Source organism: Chiloscyllium plagiosum, chromosome 15, assembly GCF_004010195.1.
Source record: "Chiloscyllium plagiosum isolate BGI_BamShark_2017 chromosome 15, ASM401019v2, whole genome shotgun sequence".
Lineage (NCBI taxonomy): Eukaryota > Metazoa > Chordata > Chondrichthyes > Orectolobiformes > Hemiscylliidae > Chiloscyllium > Chiloscyllium plagiosum.
Window position 1 is genome coordinate 36888891 of NC_057724.1, and position 21129 is coordinate 36910019.

Below are 21129 nucleotides of genomic sequence, written 5' to 3' on the forward strand. Positions count from 1 at the left end.
TTTTCTCCATAATTACTTTATTGTTTCCCTTAATATCTTGAAAGGTTCAATCATACTACCCTTAACCTTCGAAATCATGGGGATTATATTTTAGATTGTGTAAACTTGCCATATAATTTAACAATTGGAATCCAGGTATCATTTGATAAATCTCAGCTATACATTGTTCTAAGGCCAATTTATCCTTTAGGAAGATGCACAGAGTTGCTCAAAGTATTTTAGGTGTAGTTTGAACAGGGCTTCATCCAGCTGAAGCATGAATACTACCTGTTGCATAATGGCATAAGGTTCTGAAAGAGTTAATGCTGAATTGTGCATTAGGCACCACCCAATATGACGTCATATGGAGTTAACTACGAGAACTGCTTTGGACCTCGAAGTAGTAAAGATCTAACATTGAACCTGAGACTATAAAAACAACCTCAATATCTATCAGAGTCGAAAAGTGTGACTCTGGAAAAGCAGAGCAGGTCAGGCAGCACTAACGGAGCAAGAGAATCAATGTTCCGGGAACCACCATCACCTTCCATCTGCATCTACCGATCGCCTTCCCAGCTACGACCCCCCAGCCACCCCACCCCCCCATTTATCTCTCAGCTCCCTTCCCCATTATGCTCCCCCCACCCCCCCATCCCACCACATCCCCCACATTCCTAATGAAGGGTTTATGCCTGAAACGTTGATTCTCCTGTTCCTCAGATATTGCCTGAACTACTATGCATTTACAGCACCACACATTTTGACTCTGCTCTCCGGCACTTTCTCAATACCTATTAGACCAATGTAACTCGTTCCTAGTTGTTATCATGCAATAAACTACCTCCTAATTAAGGCAAGACGTTCTTCACCTTAGACTAGCAGGTCATTTTACTTTGCCACACTAGACAAGGAGACTTTGTAAATGCCTATCCGGAAAGGTGATGGTGGCAGCAAACCTGGAAGATGTATTGCTAATTAAGATGAGCTGTCATGAAGATTCATCTTCTGACACTACCGTCTCATTCTATAGATTTAAAATGCCAGAATTGCATTTGCCTTTTTGACTATTTTTAGCATGTTTCCATGACATTTAATGATATACATATCTGAACCTACAAGTGCCTTTGGAGCTCCAGCTTTTGACTCTAGAATAATCAGATTCTGTCTTTTTTTTATGTCCAGGGTGGATGATTTCACATTTGCTCAAATTGAAAGCCATTTGCCACAGTTTTGTCCATTCACTTAACCTATTGATATCTCTGTAATTTTGTCCTTCTATTGAGATTGTTTACAATATTATTTATCCTTGTGTCATCAGTCCATTTGGAAACGTGTATTTATATCCTATTATCTAGGCCATTCTGACAATTAGAATATCAATTATCCCTTCTCTTTTACTCCAGCCACCTAATCAATTTCCTAGCCAGGTCAATAATGTCCCTTCAATTTTAGCTTCAACCTTCATCTTTAGCTAAGTGTGCTTAATGGGGGAACTTCTTTTTTGGAGTCAAAAAGTGTGGTGCTTGAAAAGCACAGCCAGTCAGGCAGCATCCGAGGAGCAGGAGAGTCGATTCTTTGAGCTTTCTGATGAAGAGCTTGTGCCCGAAACGTCGACTCTCCTACTCCTCAGATGCTGCCTGACCTGCTGTGCTTTTTCAGCACCACACTCTTTAACTCTGATCTCCAGCATTTGCAGTCCTTACTTTCTTCTACTCCTATTTTGGAGTCCATTGAGATATCATTCCCCTGAGCATTACTCTAGTCACATTTTTAAATAACAGGTTGTCAGGCATAAGCTATCTTTTACAAAGTTTCCAATCAACTGAATATTTTCAAGATGTTCACCCTGTCTTTAATGACAGACTCTAGTAATTCCCCAATTAAAGATGTGAGGCTAAACAGGTTTTAAATTCCCTGGTTTCCATTTCTCATTTTCCTTATTGAACAAACAGACAGGTACCCAATCAAACATTTCCCTGTTTTTCCACCATCCTATGCCAGTGGAATAATGAGAGTAAACAGGAGCACCATTAGCCTCCATTAACTTGTGAATGAGTTAAAATGAACATCAAACACACTAAAACAAAATAGAAATATTTCACAGTAGATTTTAGAAAGATTCAACTAGAAGCATGCTACTTGCATTATTTTAAATTGCAGGTCACCCATTCCCTACTTTCAGCCACAAATTTTTGCTTGGTGCATTTTAAGAATTGTAAGTCAGTGAAATGTAAGGAGATGAGGAGAATTAGAGAGGAATGCCAAATAGGATGACAGAAATTCTGACTGCATTTGATATGGACAGAAGGTACAAGGCTGTGACAGACAATATTTAATGAAAAAGAACAAACAAATGATAGCATTCTATGACCCTGGTGCTAGTCGAGGTGTGAATGATGATTTATGTGGTGGATCAATGAAGATGATAATATGTGGTTCTCCACATACACATCATCCTTACAGGTCAGTACTACTTCATGTCCATAAGGAAATTGGAACTGTGGAGGGCGGAGCTGACCCATTACTGTCCTCTAACAGAGAACTTACATTAAACTTTAATTGCATGTGTCCATGCAGTAGATGGTACAACTTGGCATAGTAATGTTTCTATTGTAAAATGATGATTTAAGTACATAACCCAGCTGATTAATTTTGGTGCTTAACACACCAATGGTTCCTACTGACCAGACACCACATCATAATGTGATCTCAATGGAGTTCAGTGGAGTGAAAATTTAATATTCAATCACCAGTCAACCAGATTGTGGCATTGGCACCTAGAAACAGAATATGTGCTTTTAAATTCATAAAAATTCAACTTCTGCACTGACATTTCACATACCTGTGGGATTCTGCCCTGGAGCAGTGCTCGACATTATATTTTGGCACAGGCCAAATCCATCGTTGTATTGTTTCTTCCTGCTGTCCCCAGAATGAACGCTAGTACATGGTATATTCTCAGCACTTGGAGCAGTTTTCCAATCATGTGATACATTCATGTCAGACACTTCCAAATCTCTTTCATATACAACTTGGGAAAGTGAGACATTGGCACTGTTGGAATCTGGAGTAGCAGCTGGACTGCGTTGCGGACTCCACCCTGGGCGCTCTGTGACTACGAGTATGTGTGCTGTATTTGTTGGTACAATCAGCACATTTGGTTTCTTAGGGACAGGTGGAGGAGTCTTCTTCTTCTCAGTATACTGAGTGGAGCTCCTGGTTAGGGCTGCGAAACTTTCCCCTGGACTCTCATCGGTGGTGGCTGGTATTTCTCTTGTTTGTTTTGTGTCCATATGGTTACTTTGCAGAATGTTTGATTGTGGACACGTAGTTTTGGGTGATGCCAAAGGTGGTTTCTGACTTGTTGCACTTTCAATAGACTCCTGTCTCTTTACCCCAACTTTTCTAAAGACTGTGACAAAACCTCTTTTGGAAGTTGCCTCTGAAGGCGGTGAAGTGATGTGAGTTGGGTGCTCCGTGGGAGAAACCTTCAGTACAATACTTGAAGGCCTCTTTGACATGGGTGGCTTTCCAGGAACAGGCGGACGGACCTTTTTCTCAGGTAGTTCAGAGGACTCGGTGTGGATTTTTTGTGGTGAAATTAAAATCTTTGAATTATCCTCTGTTTCTGATCTGCTGACTGAGCGAAGGCGTACTGACTCTAAAACAGTCTGTGTTATGATTGGCATAGAAGGTTGATTGGGGCTATGCTTCTGGCTAAGTTTCGTACTATTTGAAGAATCAGAGTGTCGTCTGCTGGCTTTGGATTTGCCTTTAAAAGGTAGCTTAAGCCCAGATAGATCCAAATGAGGAGGTGGAGTTATGGGTAGGTCAAAAACATGTTTTGACCTTGGGCTCTTCTCATTAGGAGAAGTTGGCTGCAATGAAGATTTCCGCTCTGGCACCTTGGGCTTTGGTTTGCCAACTGGTTGCACGATATGGCCTTGATAAACAGACATAGGGAAAGCAGATGTTGGAGTTTCTGGCTGGCTTGAGTAACCACTAGATGGTGACATCAGACCAGGAAGCTTCCCTGGAGATGTCATTTTAGATTCAACCTCCACAGACAATTGGGATGGTGTTGTAGCCCTCGAAATAAATGGAGATGTTAAGGATTCAGAACTACCACGTGACTTTGCACATTCAATTACTGTTATACCCGTAGCAGTACTAGAGTTTGATAATGATCTGTACGGATCATTGGATTTCCAATCATTTAGAAACCAATGCTCTGGGTACCGTATGGGTTCTCCATCTCTCAGTGTGGGTGTAGCAGAACTAGAACGTGCATCTGATACAAAACCACTCGATTCGTTGCTGTCTATTGATTCACTTTGATTGATTTGCTTCTCTGGATGGAGAAAGAGCTTTATAGGCCTAATCTCTTCAGGTGAGATGCTTGGTGCAATTTCTTTGAGTTTAGGGCTAACTTCGTATTTCTTTAGAGAAACACTGCGCACTGGTGGAATAGGCTTCTTCTTTGGCTTTTTCAGGGAGATACTTCTTGACCGAGCTCTTGATTTTTGTGACTCTTCCTGATCTGTTATCACAGAGACATTCTCAGTACTTTGGCTTTCTTCTGAGCTGGCACTTGGATAACGCATGATGTAATTTTCACTATGTCGTCGGGTGTGATCATAACACTTGGAGTCATAACTTCTGACTGCATCTGATGAACAGCATGATCCAGAATCTGTTGGAGTTGACAATGACCTCTCCCGGAACTTGCAAGTACTTGTATCAGAATGACCTTGTAGTTCCAGATTTGAGTTTGTTTCTTCGTCTGGGTCATTGGTTGTGTAAATGATAATTCGTTCATGATTAGACCTTATATCCTTAAGGTTTGGAGTCCTTGTTGCTGTTTCTCCCCTAGCTGATGTGAAAGAGTCAAAAGCATTACTTCGGCTGTTTTGTGCTTGATCTTCCCTTGGCAAAAAGGTTGATAATGGCACATTGCATTCTGAATGGGAGCCAGCATTTAATGATAGTTCTGAATCACATGGTGAAGAATGTTTCAAGCACTGAAGTGATACAGATAAAGCCACATCTGAAATTTGAGGAGCACACGTTGATGTACTGCCATTGCAAGCTCCGCTGGATGAATGATGATGATCCTCCATCCGGTTGTCTGAGCAATGACATCGGTCTCCTGGACTCGATGTGTTAGCATGAGGCAACAGCTGCTTTTGAGTTGAGGAACAAATTGCATGCTGCTTGAGAGGCTGGCCATTGCAATAAGTTTGACTGAATGTTTCCAGAGCACATCCGTCAGCATGCATAGCTTCTGTTGACACAGAGTTTGGTGGCTTTATGTCATTTGAGTTATTCCAGGAAGAAGAAAAACTAATTCCTCTTATTTGATCCCAAGAAGAGTTAAGTGAAGAGAAACTATGATCACTTAGAGATGTGTGCCTCGTCTGTGCATTGTTCATTGTGAATGTGATATTCCCTGAAGATTGAGATAGACTTGGGTTGGTTATTTGACCCAGATCACTCTGTACCTTCCTGAGCATTGTGGGAAAAGACTGCCCTGTTTTCACATTGCTGGCTGAATCCCTTTTCCCATTGGTAACACTAAGATCTTCATCAAAATTAAAGAGACGCTGAGGTGCCTCTGCAGCCGTTAGTGTGTGAGGAGATGTAGAACATTCTGTTGAAAGGCCTGGAATGAGGAAAAGAATTGATCTAATGATCACTGTATACAAATGAAAGAACATTAATTCCTAGAACAGCTCATATTCTTCAATCTACATAACTCTTGCCAGTACTCCCATATGACAGAAAGAATTGAAATATAGCCTTCAACACATGTAAATTCTCTATAAGAAGCACATGTGAATGTTGACGATGCTGATCCTTTGATTTAAAAATATTTGTTTGAATATTTATAAGGAGATGCATTCGAAAGCTGCATAATAAATGAAGAGTAACTAGCTTAATTTGCACTTTGTAACTGAAGGTTTTATTTGTGGTAATGGTGATTTATCTACAACACACAGTTACACTGTTGTAAATGTGTTGTGACTGGTTGATACTGTTAGCTGAATAATAATTAACTTGCTGGAGAAAGTTGCAGCCTAATTAGTTAAAAAAACAGGAACATGCAAACCATTCACCCCCTCCAGCCTGCTCCATCATTCAATAAGATCATGGCTGACCTAATCTTAACTTCGAATCCATAATCCCATCTATCCCTGCTCATCTTTCAAACCCATGCTTAATAAGAATCTATCTACCTACCTCTGCCTCAAGCACTTTGATTCCACCTCAGTTTCAGGGAGAGAGTTCCAAAGGTCCACAATTTTTAAATGGCCGACTATGACATCTAAACAGCTGTTTATTCTCTTATCTTCTTGACATCGATCCTGTTAAGATCTTTCAGAGTTTTAAATGTTTCAATCAAATGCCCTCTTTTAAACTCCTATAGATACAAGTCTAACTGTTCAAACATTTTTCATTAGACAGCCGTCAATGTGAGATAATACTCTAGTGAACTTTTTCTTAAGAGCCTCCAATTTGTTTACCTCCTTCCATAAACAAGGTGACCAATACTGTGCCTAGTACTCCTGATGAGGTCTCACCAGGAGTAAATGAAAACATTATAAACTTTTCCTTTGAAATCGCTGTGAAGTTCCAAACTTTATCCACTGCCACAATCCTTTCCCATGCCTCTTCTCCCCTCATGCACAGCATCCTTTCTCCAATGCCTCTGCTTCATCTCCATGTCGGGCTACAAACCCTGCAGTACCCCAATACCCATAGCTGCAACCTTTATGTGGACTGATCACCAAATCCTCTGGTCTCGCTTTGAGAATGCAGCAACACTTTCTTTGCAAAGCCAAGATATCACCGCAACATTTCCAGTAGTATTCCGTAATACATCCAGAAAATGTGCAACAGTAAACATTACTGTAAACCATTGTTCATGCTTGGGGCTTGCCCATTTAAGTAATGCTACTGGTGGTGGAGATTGGGTGGGAGAGGTGTGTCGCTCTTTGGTGCATTACAAGTGAATGTGTTTATTTGGCCTGTGTGGCCCAAGCTTCCAAAATGTGTTAAATCAGCTACAGTGGCTGTTTGTAGTCATAACCTGAGCAATTGGAACATTTCTGGTATAGCAAGAGCATTGCCATTTGCAGTCCTTCCCAGCACGGGGCATATGTGACTAAGAGAGCTGCTTGCCCACTAGGACAAGCTTAGACTGCTGTAGCACCAACGCCAGTTGTGTCACAGAGCCAGGTTTTTCACTCACTAGGTTTTCCCTATGTTGTTACAGCAAAGTAACATTCCAAACACAGTAACCCCCAGAGAACACAGTCTACTGGCTGTAATTAAAGTGTAGTTTCACCTCCCCAATCCATAGTCTCGTTAACAACATTCAGTCAATTTATATAGTACTTTCAATGCTGTAAATTGACATCAGGTACATTAGTAGATAAAGATTGACCTTAAATCATGTAAAGAAATATTAGAATAGGTAAGTTTTAAAAAGTGTCTTAAAGGAGGAAAAAGAAACAGACAGGATTAGGGAGGGAATTCTGGTATCTGGGGCCAGTTTCTGATCAATAATAACCCCCCGAATGTTGGCAGTGGAGCATTCAGTGATTGGAACACATTAAATGTCAAGGGGCAGTAGTTAACCTGTCTTTTATTGAAGATTGAATGTCAAGGGGCAGTGGTTAAACAGTTTCTTATTGAAAACAGTCATTGCCTGGCATTTGTGTGGCGCAAATGTTAGTTGACTGGATATTGTCCAGGTCTTGCTGCATTTGGACTTGAACTGCCTAACAAATTAAGGAGTTGTGAGTACTGCTGAACAATGATTAATCACTGGCAAACATCCCCATCTATAATTTTGGAGCAGAGGGAAGGTCATCAAGAAAGCAGCTGAAGAAGATTGGGCCCAGGTCACTGAGGAACTAGGTCATCCTGAGGAACCCCTGCAGAGATAGAGTGGAGCTGAGATGACTGCCTCCAATCAATAGAGAGCTCCCCCTTCTCCTGCCCTCTCCCCCATAGTACCTTTTCTTCACTTCCCATTCTTCTTAAATGTTTTGTGTTTTTCAATATGCAGCTCATCTCTAGTCATTCTGCAGCCATGTTTCTTTAATGGTTATTAGACCATACTTCTTTACTTGTATTTTTACTATCAATTTATGTATCTAGTTTCTAATCTTACATGTATGCAGATACAGAGCCTCTACTTTTGTCCTTTAACTAGTTTTGCAATCTTTAGTCTTAGCTGTTAATTTAAGATCACTACCCCTTACTGGAACTATTTGCTCTTCATTCCCTATATTAAGTCATCATTCTCTTGCCTCGTCTCTGGACTTTGATATATCATATCTCATCAAATTTGTTGCTTGCCTCTATTATTTAGTTGTAAAACCCTTTCTAGTTCCCCAATTATGTAGTTTGCCAGAATGGTTCAAATGTAAACTATCCCAACTTTCCACTTTCCCCAGTATTGGTGCCAGTGTGTCATGTGCTGGAACCCACTTTTACCACACCAATCTTTGAGCTACAATCTCATCTGACAATTTTCTCAATTTTTTTTGTTGCTTCTGGTTAATATCCAGTGAGGCATTTTGGTATATCTTGACGTGTTATCACCAGATGAAGACAGGATCCAATCGAGTTGTCAGAGATGTGCAGGTACTCACTGCTGTAGCAGACATACAAAAATACCCTTTTGTGTGAGGTATACCGAATGATCGGAGATAAGAGACCTCAACTATTGTAAGATTTACTGTTTGTTAGATTTTGTTTAGTTAAATTTACTGTCTGTTCAAACTCCAGCCTCAATCTTATTCCTATTTAAAGTCCTGTGGTTTCCTAAATTCACATTCATTTTTTGCTACAATGTTACATATAAACCATTCCAATCAGATTCTCACAATCATCTAAACTCTGCTGCTCATAGTCTAACTTGTGTCAAGTTCCATTTGTTAATTATTCCTGTTATGCTGACCTATAATGCCACTTGATCCATTAACATTTTGATTATCTAATTCTGATCCAACTGGTCAAATCCCTCCATGGCCTGATAGAGTTCTAGAATCATACAGTACAGAAACAGACCACGCAGTCCAACTCGTCCATGCTGACCAAGTTACGCAAACTAAATTAGCCCCACTTGCCTGTGTTTGGCCCATATCCCTCTAAATCTTTCCTATTCATGTATATATCCAAATGTCTTTTAAATGTTGTAATTGTACCTGCATCTACTACCACCTCTGCCAGTTCATTTCACACACAAGCCACTCTGTGCGAAAAACTTGCACCTCAAGTCCCTTTTAAATCTTTCTCTTCCCACCTTAAAAATAAGCCCCCAAAGTTTTGAACACACCCATCTTGGGGAAAAGACCTTTGCTATTCACCTTACCTGCATCTCTCATGATTTTATAAACCCCTACAAAAAAAATCACCCCGCAACCTCTTCTGCTCCAGTGAAAAAAGTCCCAGTCTATCCTTCACACTCAAATTCTCCATTCCTGGCTACATCTTTTCTGAATCATCTGCAATTCATTTACAGAGTCTAGATTAGAGTGGTGCTGGAAAAGCACAGCAGGTCAGGCAGCATCTGAGGAGCAGGAAAATCGACGTTTCGGGCAAAAGCCCTTCATCAGGAATAGAGGCAGGGTGCCTGCAGAGTGGAGAGATAAATGAGAGGGGGATGGGGATGGGGAGAAAGTATCATAGAGTGAATGGGGGTGGGGACGGAGGTGATAGGTCTGAGAGGAGGGTGGGGGAAGGTAACAAAGAGTACAATGGGTGAATAGGGGTGGGAATGAAGGTGATAGGTCAGAGAGGAGGGTGAAGTGGATAGGTGGAAAGGAAGGTAGGCAGGTAGGACAGGTCATGGGGACAGTGCTGAGCTGGAAGGTTGGAACTGGGGTGAGGTGGGGGAAGGGGAAATGAGGAAACTGGATGTGCAGGTAATACTTTGATGGATGTGGAAGGCTCCTTTGGGGTCTTGGATGGAGATGAGGGAGGAGGTGTGGGCGCAGGTTTTACAATTCCTGCAGTGGCAGGGCAGGGTGCCAGGACGGGAGGGTGGGTTGTTGGGGGGGCATGGACCTGACCAGGTAGTCAAGGAGGGAATGGTCTTTGCGCAAAGCGGAAAGGGGTGGGGAGGGAAATATATCCCTGGGGGTGGGGTCCATTTGGAGGTGGCGGAAATGTCGTCGGATGATGTGGTCTATGCGAAGGTTGGTAGGGTGGAAGGTGAGCATCGGGGGGTTTTGTCCTTGTTACGGTTGGAGCGGTGGGGTTTGAGGGCGGAGGTGCAGGATGTGGACGCAATGCGTTGGAGGGCATCTTTAACCACGTGGGAAAGGAAATTGTGGTCTCTAAAGAAGGAGGCCACCTGGTGTATTCTGTGGTGGAACTGGTCCTCCTGGGAGCAGATACGGCGGAGGCGGAGAAATTGGGAATACGAGATGGCATTTTTGCAGGAGGGAGGATGGGAAGAGGTGTGATTCAGGTAGCTGTGGGAGTTGGTGGATTTGTAAAAGATGTCAGTGTCAAGTTGGTCGTCATTAATGGAGATGGAGAGGTCCAGGAAGGGGAGGGAGGTGTCAGAGATGGTCCAGGTGAATTTATGGTTGGGTGGAATTCACATGGAACATCTCTGACACCTCCCTCCCCTTCCTGGACCTCTCTATCTCCATTAATGACGACCAACTTGACACTGACATCTTTTACAAACCCACCGACTCCCACAGCTACCTGGATTACACCACTTCCCACCCTACCTCCTGCAAAAATGCCATCGCATATTCCCAATTCCTCCACCGTATCTGCTCCCAGGAGGACCAGTTCCACCACAGAACACACCAGGTGGCCTCCTTCTTTAGAGACCGCAATTTCCCTTTCCACGTGGTTAAAGATGCCCTCCAACGCATGGCGTCCACATCCCACGCCTCTGCCCTCAAACCCCATCCCTCCAACCGTAACAAGGACAAAACCCCCCTGGTTCTCACCTTCCACCCCACCAACCTTCGCATAGACCACATCATCCGACGACATTTCCGCCACCTCCAAACGGACTTCAACACCAGGGATATATTTCCCTCCCCACCCCTTTCCACCTTCCACAAAAACCGTTCCCTCCATGACTACCTGGTTAGGTCCATGCCCCCCCAATAACCCACCCTCCCTTCCTGGCACCCTCCCCTGCCACCGCGGGAATTGCAAAGCCTGCATCCACACCTCCTCCCTCACCTCCATCCAAGACCTCAAAGGAGCCTTCCACATCCATCAAAGTTTTACCTGCACATTCACCAATATCATTTATTGTATCCTTGCTCTCGATGCAGTCTCCTCTACATTGGGGAGGCTGGACGCCTCCTAGCAGAGCGTTTTAGGGAACATTTCTGGAACACCAACACCAATCAACCCCACTACCCTGTGGCCCAACATTTCCAACTCCCCTTCCCACTCTGCCGAGGACATGCAGGTCATGGGTCTCCTCCACCACCGCTCCCTCACCACCCGACGCCTGGAGAAAGAACACCTCATCTTCCGCCTTGGAACACTTCAACCCCATGGCATCATTGTGGATTTCACCAGTTTCCTCATTTCCCCTTTCCCCACCGCACCTCAGTTTCAACCTTCCAGCTCAGCACCGACCTCATGACCTGTCCTACCTGCCTATCTTCCTTTCCACCTATCCACTCCACTCTCCTCTCTGACCTATCACCTTATTCCCACCCCCTTTTGCCCGAAATGTCGATTTTCCTGCTCCTCAGATGCTGCCTGACCTGCTGTGCTTTTCCAGACTCTGGTTTCCAGCATCTGCAGTCCTCGTTTTTATTCTGCAATTCATTTATATCTTTCCAAAAGCGACCTCACCAACATCCTGTACTACTTCAACATTACCCCATCTCTCTAATCATCTTAGGAGAACGTGGAGTTTTTCCAACTCTGGCCTTTTATGCATCCTCCACTTTCTTCACCCTGACACTGATAATTGTACTTCAGTTATCCAGGAGTTAAGCTCTCGAATTCCTCCATACATTTCCTATCTCCCCAAACATCTAATTTGTCTCTTAGAATTGGGCTCTTTGATTAACCTTTAATATAATTCATACTAATATCTCCATTGCCATACTGTCAGTGTTGTCTTATTCTTCTGGGGATTGCCTCAAGATATTATATCAGGTCATGTGCATAATGTTGTTAAAAACTACATGAAGAAATACCCACTAAACACAAATGAGTTGAGATCCAATTGGTACTCATTTTCAGTTTTGGTTATGTTTACGCAATTTAACAGAAAGTTACATTGACCTATTGCTTTTGTTGAACCTGTTTGCAGGATCATGACTGGATTCCTGAACACAAGTAATACAGGTCTATATCCACTAGATGGCAAACAATGACACAATCGGATATGAGGACTGTCCGAGCACATGACATTTCCTCTCTCTGCAAGTAGTAAGGAGGGCAAAGAGGGGGAGTTAGCCTGGAAAGAAACTCAATCTTTTCTCACCAGCTAACTAATTAATTATGGATGAGAAAATTGATGTGTGAATTTCCTGACATATTATCAATGAAATCCTTTGACCAGTCAACTTATGGCCACTGAAAGGCCTCCACTTGACACCTCCCTGACCACTTGGTGAGCAAGAAATGATAGCTGCTTTACTGACTGGGAAATGGTGTTGACCGGCCTGTCCTGTTATCGCTGTCCTGCTTCTGAAATCCAGCCCCTCCTCCCCACTTTTTAGGACACACTGTGGCTCAGTGGTTGGCACTCCTGCCTCACAGCATCAGGGACTCAGGTTTGATTCCATCATTGGTCTGTGTGGGTTTCTTTGAGGTGCTCTGATTTCCTCCCACAGTCCAAAGATGTGCCAGTTAGGTAGATTGGCTATGGTAAATGCAGGGATAAGATAAGGGGAGGGTCTGGGCGGGATTTTCTTTGAAGGGTCAGTGTGGATTGATGGGCTGAATGGCCTGCTTCTGCGCTTTAGGGATTTGATTATTCTTGTGCAAACCTCCTGACTACCCACTCCTTGAGACCCCCACCTTGTGAGAAGAATATTGCCTCCTCGCTGCTGGATTCCCAAGAGATAGGTCTCAACCTATGAACTGTAGTGGACTCAAACTGCTGGACTGTGTTTGCCAGAAACTGCTGGCCTGTCTGGGATGCCAGTGTCAAGGCCAGCGATTCACAGAGAAACCATCTAAAGCTCCCTCACTGCTCCACTCTTCATGAGCTAACTGGAGGGTGATAACGTGAGTCAGTCACTACCTAATATGCTCATCCCACACTTTTTAAAGAAAAGAATAATCCTGAACCTAAATTCAGAATGATTGTGTGTAGGAAGGTTAAAAGGCTAAACTGATAATTTGTAGTCTACATTTTGCTTTATGTCTTTTGAAATTGTGAATGAACATTTCACAGATGTTGGAGGACTTCTGAATGCTTACATCTGGGACAGTTAAGATTAAGGAATAAGAGAAATTAAGAGAAAAACAAGGAATTAAGAAACAATGCATAAAAACAATGTATTGGGCTGATGTAGCAACACATTTTCATACATTATTTGTTTTTGTTATTGCCTTTCTTTGTTGAAGTTCATATTAGATTGCTTAATGAGTTTTCATTGTATCAGAATGGACGTTTAACCATTGAAAGTGAATAACCTAATGCCTTTTTGAAAAAAAATAAACGTTACAGAAGGGAATTAAACATTAATTGGGATTTCTCCTCATGTGATGGTAAACTGATAGTTATTATTTAGCCAGATGCTGCCTGACCTGCTGAGTTTTTCCAGCACCACACTTTTCAACTCTGATCTCCAGGATCTGCAGTCCTCACTTTCTCACAGTTATTATTGAGCTACAGATACTCTTTATTCTGACACAAAGTATCTCATCTAATCTGAAACTCTTGCAATGATAAGTACTGAAAATATATGGAGTGTAAGATTTAAGCTGATGTGTGCTAGAAGAATACAGGATATATTTGATAATAGATATTAATTGCATCCATTGCTAATACAAGTAGGTACTGCTGACAAATAGTGAATGTCTTGTCACTGAGTTAAGCTAATATTTCAGGCAATTATTAATGAACAGATAAACCCTCTGAGCTGCTCTTCGACTCATCAGGTCATAAAGCAGAGCAAAAGGCCCTTCGGCTCACCTAGTCTATGCCAAACAAACAACAAGCTAATCCAATTTACTTGGCCCATAGCCTACTCTGCCCTGGCATTTTTAAATGCTTGTCTAAATGCTTCTTAATTGCTGTAAGATTATTTGCCTCAACCATTCTTTCAGGCAGCGCATTCCATATTTCTACCACATTCTGGGTGAAAATGTCTTTGTTTCAGATTCTCTGTAAACTATTTATTCCACAACCTAAACTTGGGCCCTCTAGTCTTAGTCATGCCTCAGTGGCTCAGTGGTTAGCACTGCTGCCTCACAGCACCAGGGTCCCAGGTTCAATTCCAGCCTCGGGTGACTGTCTGTGTGGAGTTTGCACATTCTCCCCGTGTCTGCGTGGGTTTCTTCCGGGTGCTCCAGTTTCCTCCCACAGTCCAAAGATGTGCAGGTCAGGCGAATTGGCCATGCTCAATTGCCCATAATGTTAGGTGCATTAGTCAGGGGGGAATGGGTCTGGGTGGGTTACTCTTCGGAGGGTCAGTGTGGACTGGTTGGGCTGAAGGGCCTGTTTCCACACTGTAGGGAATCTAATATAAACATCTGGAACAGCAGATATACTGATGAAACCAAGCTGAAGGCCAGAGTAAGGCAGGAACTCTCTCTACAGCTGAATAGCTGAGAAAATCAATAGCAAAATAATGGCGGCATGTGATATTCCCTCCCATAATATTTAGGTCAAGTTTCGCTACTGGGACTGAAAATGAACAGAAATGGGGATTGCATCACTGAAATCCAGATAAGGTTAACAATCACTATACAACTTGGCACTGCAATGAAGTGGGGAGGGTAACCAGCAGCACTCAACAATTATTCACTAATTCAGCTTGACAGGTATTGATTCTCTCAGCTGCTTAATACGCTGAAATGCAGCAACAGTCCCAAGGATTTGATCAGAGAGGGTACTCACCTTGTTGAGGCTGATTAGACTCGTGCAAGCCAGTGACTGTCCGTCTCCTCCTCAGCATACTCTTTGGGTTCATTGCAGTCTCTGTGTTAAACAAAGATTGGTGTGTGTTTGCGTGTCGCTCAAGGGTCTCCCCTGGTAAAGAAAGGTAAAAACAAATAAATCTTTCCCAAAACCTTTAATTTTTCCAATCGAGTTGTACCTGTCTTCAGCGTCATTCCCCATTCTTCATTTCTCCCTTATTGTTTCGAAAGGAATTGACTGATTCACAGGTCTGTGTGCTTAAAGTGTCCATGCATCTCTTTGAGTGAATGCTTCATGTGCAGTAAATACCAACATGTTATTTTTCCAGGGGAGTTTGTTAATGCTTGATAAGGATTCAGTTTTCACAAAGTATAGCACTCTACGTCATTAACATTCAGAGGTAGGTATAGAACAGGAAAGCTGTCAGGGTTTCCCAGCCGTTAGATTTAGGAACATGGGGGTATATAACTTACAGGAGTATATAACTTATATATAGTCCATTGAACCACCGCTGCCATCCAATATTCTCATAGTTGATCATTCGCTTTAAAGCCTTCATCCCATAATTTCCCCGTAACCCCTAACAGCTTTGGTATTCAGAAATCTATCAACCACTATTTCAATTGAAAGGTATGGTGCTGGAAAAGCACAGAAGGTCAGGCAGCACCCGAGGAGCAGGAGAATCGATGTTTCAGGCATAAGCCCTTCATCAGGAAGGTTGGGGGCTGGAGAGAAGGGGCTGAGAGATAAATAGGAGGGTTGGGACATGGGGGTGGAGGCTGAAGGTAGCTGGGAAGGTGATAGGTAGATGCGGTAGGGGGTGATGGTGATAGGTTAGAGGGGAGGGTGGAACAAATAGATGGGAAGGAAGATGGACAGGTAGGACAGTTCAAGAGAGTGGTGCCAAGTTGGGGGGTTGGATCTGGGATGAGGTAGGGTGAGGGGAAATAAGGAAACCGAAGCCGACATTGATGCCGTGTGGTTGGAGGGACCCAAGACAGAAGGTGAGACATTCTTTCTCCAGTTGTCAGACAGCTTGGATTTGGCAGTGGAGACAGCCCAGGACTTGCATGTCCTGAGCGGATTGGGAAGGGGAATTGAAGTGGTTGGCCACAGAGTGGTGGGGTTGTTTGGAGCATGGTTCCCAGAGATGTTCTCTGAAACATTCTGTGAGTTGGCGTCCGGTCTCCCCACTGTACATGAGACAACAGCGAGAGCAGCGGACACAGTAGATGAGATCTCCTGGGCGTCCTCCACCGCCAAATCCTAGCCCTTTGATGCCTCACCTTCCACCTTGGGACCGTCCAACCACATGACATCAACATCAAATTCAATAGTTTCCTTATCTCCCTTCCACCCATCTCATCCCAGATCCAAACCTTTAATTCAGCACCCCCCTCTTAAACTGTCCCACCTGCCCATCTTCTTTCCTACCTATCTGCTCCACCCTATCACCATTACCCTCCACCTGCATCTACCTATCACCTTCGCAGCTACCTTCCCACCAGTCCCATCCTCCTATTTATCATTCAGGCCCCTGCCCCCCACACCCCACCCCTACATTCCTGATGAAGGGCTTATGCCCGAAATGTGGACTCTCCTACTCCTCGAATGCTGCCTGACCTGCTGCACTTTTCCAGCATCTTTCGACTCTGACTCTCCAGCATCTGCAGTCCTCACTTTCTCTCAACCTCTATTTTAACACTGATTGAGGTAACTATGAAGGATGCTCCTTCTCAACCTCTCCCCTCACCTGAGGCATGGTGAACTTCAAATTAAAACATCGCCAGCTGTCTCTCTGTAATGAGAGAGCAGCCCTATGGTCCAGAAGACTATGGCCACCTGACATTTAATTTTTAACTCAATGATTGAGGTTCAACATCCATCCATCTTGCAAGGTGGAGAGTTATGTGAATAATTTAAATAAAAAGAGATCACCAAATTTGTGATTTGGTGGTTTTGTTTAAAAAATGCCGGTATTCGCCCTTTAAGCTTTTAAATTGCATTAGCTCCCCCTCCAATATCATTTTGATTGAGTTCCCTCCCTGGTTTTCTTCCTTTTGTATCATTTACTTTGATTACACTTCCCCAGGAGGCAGTGGGTATTTTTTGATTATTTGGGGTATAAATTGGTGATAGGTATTTCAACAAAAAAAAGTTTGGTATTCCCCAGTGAGGGGAACTGTTTAGGAAAGGGAAGTCACAGTCTGGAGTTTGTACTGAAATATGAAATGTAAACAAATAGTTGTGGAAGACAGACTAAATCCAGCTGCTTCAGTAAAAGGATAATTAGCAATAAATCAGTGAGTAAGGCCCAGGTCAGCTGGCTGCTGAATGATCACATTTTGCTGGTGGGGCAGTGGGAAGCTCCAGGAGTGGCTTCCCTTTGGCCCATTGGCTGTGGTGGGCAATGCCATCTAACATGGAGATTCCATTCCATTCCTGAGCAGGAAAGGCAGTTGCTGTCACCCCAACGACCTTGACTCCCTTCTCCACTCCGCACTGACTAACCTTGTCCTCAATTCAGTGATCAACCCTGCCTTTCAGTTCTGGCTCTCTTTGATTGTCTCCCAGCCAACAGTGTGAGCCTAACAAACAGGAAAAGGGAATAAACCATACCAGTCACATTGATAGGTATAAGATCCACCTGAGTAGTTCGCGTGTGGTGCCACCTTTTTTCCTCTGGTGTTGATGGTGATATGGGCTGAATCCACTTGTGTGGCTTCTCTGGTGTAGATGGCGAGTTCAGAAATAGCTCTTGTGGTCTTATACCAATGGTGGTTGTCTCATCCTCACTGCTCGATCTTGTGCTTGGCTAACCCAACAGAATATACAAACCAATGAAAAATTGATCTTCAATAAATGTTTTAAATATATAGCACTGCTTTAAAAAAAAATCCAGAGTTTGAAGAAAATATTTCAAAAGACCATAAGATGTAGGAGTGGAAGTGGATCATTCAGCCCATCAAATCCACTTGATGGTATTGAATAAGGTTATGGCTGATCTGATAATCCTCAGCTCCACACCTTGCTTTTTCCCCTAGAACCCTTGATTCCCTTAATTATTAAAAAAAATGTCTTTTTCAGCCATAATGATACAGCCACTACCACCTCTGCAGACCAAGTTCCACAGATTAGCTATTTCTGAGAGAAAAAAATCTTCTCCTCATTGCTGTCTCATATGGGTGACCTCTGACTCTGAGATTATGCCCTCTGGTCCTAGAGTTTCCCACAAGGGGAAAACACCTCTCGACATCTATCCCATCAAGCCCCCGAAGAATGCTGTACATTTCAATAAGGTCCTCTCTCACTCTTTTAAACTCCAGTTAGTACAGTCCCAACATAATCCACCTCTTATAAGAAAATCTCTTCATGCCCAAGATCAATCTAGTGAATGGCTCTGTACTGCCTCAGATGTCAATATGACTTTCCTTAGACAAGGAGACAAGCACTGTTCAAAATATTCAAGATGTGCCTTGTATAGTTTTAGTAAGACTTCCCTATTTTTATTGCATTCCCTTTGAAATAAAGGCCAACATTCCATTTTCCTTTCCTATTACCAGCTAAACTTGTTTGCCAGCCGTTTGTGATTTATGCCAGAGGAGATCCAAATCCCTCTGTGCTGCAGTTTTCCATAGTCTTTCACCATTTTAATAATATTTAGCTCCTCTGTTCTCCCTGCCAAAGTGCATACCCTCACGGGTTCCAATATTATATTCTCTCTTCAGGGCAGACTGTGTCATCCTCAATGCTTGTTTCCATACCCATTTCGCAATTCATGGCAACCAGAGTCAAATTTTGCGAACCTCCAGGACAACACCCTCCTGAATGTATGCTATTCTTCCATCACCTCTGATGAGTCTGTCCTGGTGGTGGGTCAGGATATACCTGGCATAATGATTGTTACATGGTCACCACTAGCTTTTAATTACAGGTTTTTTATTGAATTTGGATTTCACCATCTGACATGATGTGATTCAAACCAGAATATTAGTCTTAGGTTTTAAATTACTAGTCCAGTGACATTACCACTGTGATGCCTTTCCCCAAATCTATCCTCTCCAACCCATGTGACATTAACCATGGAACTCTGTGATTGTCAGGAGAATTATTATGTATAAGAAACATTATCATGCTGTGCATTATCCTATCTGAGAAACCCCAGAAGCACACATGCCCATAACCACACAGACACACATACGGAAACACAAACAAATATGTGCACACATAAAGGCAGACACAACACTCACTGGTGCTGAGATTGCAATGTCATCTTGTAATGTTCATTGAACCAGGTTTCGAGGTTTAATGGTATTAGTTGTAAATAGACACACAATAGAATAGATGGACAAACATACACGGACACACGCAACACAAACACGTAGACACACAATAAAACATAGATCCACGCACTTTTTCAGTTTAATTTTCTTCTGTTAGCAGAGTGAAACTAAGAATTAGTTATTATATCCTGTGCAAAACCCCTGTCGCTGTGTTTTCTTGAACACATTTCTCAATAAAAGACAGCTATATTTTACTAATATGGTACAATAAGGACATCTTACCATCAAAACAAATTCCATACGCTTTTCCCCTTTTCTGGGGCAACTGTCAGGAACAGCCTCTCTGTTGAGAACTGGTTTGTGTCCAAAAGTATTTGCAGCCACTTCGTTCTGTACAATAGGTTCACCGAACTCTTCTGAAAGAAAGAGGCACATTTCAACATGTTAGGGTGTGTTGGAAGAGACGTGGATCAAGATGGGCTGAAAAAAAAATTGCTATTACTTGAGATTTCAACATTTCCAAATTTAAAAGTTAATTCTGAATCCCAATCTTTGCAATTGCAGGCACAATAATTGTTCTATTACAGACTGTCTAAAGGTTGCTTATTATCTAAATGACAATGCAAATGGCTCACTGATGAAATCGAGTTGCTTCATAATGATGGGAGTTATGAAACAATGGCTCACAACCTGAACAAACAAAACTTTATGTACCCTCCAGCAGTCCAGCCACTCTCTGTGTGCAGATATTCTGTATGAAGACTTCTCTCACAAATCAGTTCATTTACTGAAATATCCAATTCTTAAAAAGTTCCTTTATTAGGAATATTTTTAATCAACACATTTTAACAACTCCAGGAAGATGGGACTTGTGAAAGAGCATTTTTAACAGGTCAGTTATTGATGATGTTTAGTGTCTGCTTGTGAAAGGGCTATAAAGTTGGATTTTGTTGGTCCTCAAATCACCACAGCACAGTAGGAACAATTTGTGTTAGACCTTCCCCCACCCACCAACTCATCTCTACTCTCAAACAGCATTGCTTCAGAACTTTCCTAATTTACTGATTAGGTGCAGGTGCTGATTGTCCCTGAAGAGGGTGCAGAAATTATAAAGGGCAGGTAAATATTGCAGGTTACTGCACAGTCTTCCTGCTGGTCATGGGTAGCCTGTCCCCTTAGAAACCTGGTGTTACTTTTAGAGCGGTCATTTAGGTGATCCCTGACAGAAATGTCAACTTGTTATTTGGCGATTTGTTTCATTGCTGTTTACAGAACTTTGTATAAACATTAGCTGCCATATTTTCCAACGTTAAGAAAAAAATAAAATTCAATATTAATTTCACTAGTTATGACATTCTTTACAGTTCCTGCAGATGTAGAGTTAGTACTTAAATGGAAACTCTGACTTTATGTTTTGCTGTTTAAATGAGAGGTTAGAGGTTTCAGAAAATCTCTTTGGAGTGAGTTTGATCTTAAGCTGTAATGTATGAAGGGCAATACATAAGTACATGCCCATTTTACACATGCCCAATTTCTCCTATCAAACACCTTTGACTTCACAAACTTCCACAGGCCTTAACAACAATAACAACTTATATTGATGTAACATCTCTAAATGTGAGGAAATATATCAAAGTGCTTTACACAAGCCTTATAAGACAAAGTATGGCATCGAGCCACATAAAGGAATAGCCAAGCGATCAAAAGCTTGGTCAAAGAGTCATAGAGTTATAGAGCACAGAAATAGATCATTTAGTCCAG

At 42.5% G+C, this 21129-nt stretch overlaps 1 protein-coding gene across 5 annotated transcripts in view; it reads right to left on the reverse strand.

The window, feature by feature from the left end:
- nhsl2 (NHS-like 2) overlaps window positions 1–21129 on the reverse strand; it is a 322641-nt gene that overhangs the window by 6634 nt on the left and 294878 nt on the right. For all 5 annotated transcript variants that reach the window (XM_043704715.1, XM_043704713.1, XM_043704718.1 and 2 more), the window contains exons 3-6: window positions 19651–19784; window positions 17705–17900; window positions 15065–15196; window positions 2822–5641 (exon numbers count right to left, since the gene is read on the reverse strand). In XM_043704715.1, coding sequence (XP_043560650.1) covers window positions 2822–5641; window positions 15065–15196; window positions 17705–17900; window positions 19651–19784 — 3282 coding nt within the window. The remainder of the gene's footprint in view (window positions 1–2821; window positions 5642–15064; window positions 15197–17704; window positions 17901–19650; window positions 19785–21129) is intronic.